Here is a 590-nt window from a genome sequence, read left to right as displayed (position 1 = left end):
CTCCGGAGCCCCAGACTCCCCTACGACGTGCTGGCCAAGGGTGACCCCAAACCCTCCAGCCTCCCTTTCTGCCCAGTTGTCCACATCCTATGTGGCAGCATCCATCTCCTGGGGTCTCCCAAGCCCGATGCTCCTTGCAGGGTTGCTGCTAGAAGCCCCTGGAGATCCATAACACGTATTTACACCCATCCTCATGGGGTGGTGGGAGTGTGTGGGGGTCATCCTGGTGGGTTTTTTGGGGTTGCAGGTGCTTCAGTGACTTTTCTTTCCTCCCTTGCCTGCTGCAGCTACGAAGCCGGGATCCTGGAGAACCCCAAGGTAATTGATCATGGCCACCGGGCCAGCATGGCAGCCACGGGGCCGAGGGCGTCTCGTGTATTTGCAACCTAATTGGAAATTTCACGGTGGGCCGTGTGTGGCGGGGGGGGCCTGCCGCCCCGCCCCGCCCCGCCTCTCCTGGCACGTTAATTGCCGCTGGCGTGAATAGGGGAAGGGACCGTTTCAGGGTGACACCGGAGGGGGACAATGTCATGGGGCAGCAATAAAGGAGCAATTAGACAGATGAGGTGCTAGGGGGAGAGTTGGGGCTG

The 590-nt window shown here is 60.3% G+C and overlaps 1 protein-coding gene across 1 annotated transcript in view; it reads left to right on the top strand.

Moving 5' to 3' along the window:
- ASS1 (argininosuccinate synthase 1) overlaps positions 1-318 on the top strand; it is a gene marked incomplete at its 3' end in the record, with an annotated part of 8,244 nt that extends 7,926 nt beyond the window's left edge. The window contains exon 6 of the mRNA XM_009703487.1: positions 288-318. Within this exon, the coding sequence (XP_009701789.1) occupies positions 288-318 (31 nt within the window). The remainder of the gene's footprint in view (positions 1-287) is intronic.
- Between the last annotated feature and the right edge of the window lie 272 nt (positions 319-590).

This window comes from Cariama cristata, unplaced genomic scaffold, assembly GCF_000690535.1.
Source record: "Cariama cristata isolate BGI_N322 unplaced genomic scaffold, ASM69053v1 scaffold17917, whole genome shotgun sequence".
Taxonomy (NCBI): Eukaryota; Metazoa; Chordata; class Aves; order Cariamiformes; family Cariamidae; genus Cariama; species Cariama cristata.
Note: the sequence above shows the minus strand (reverse complement) of the source record. Positions and strands in the feature narration are given on the sequence as shown.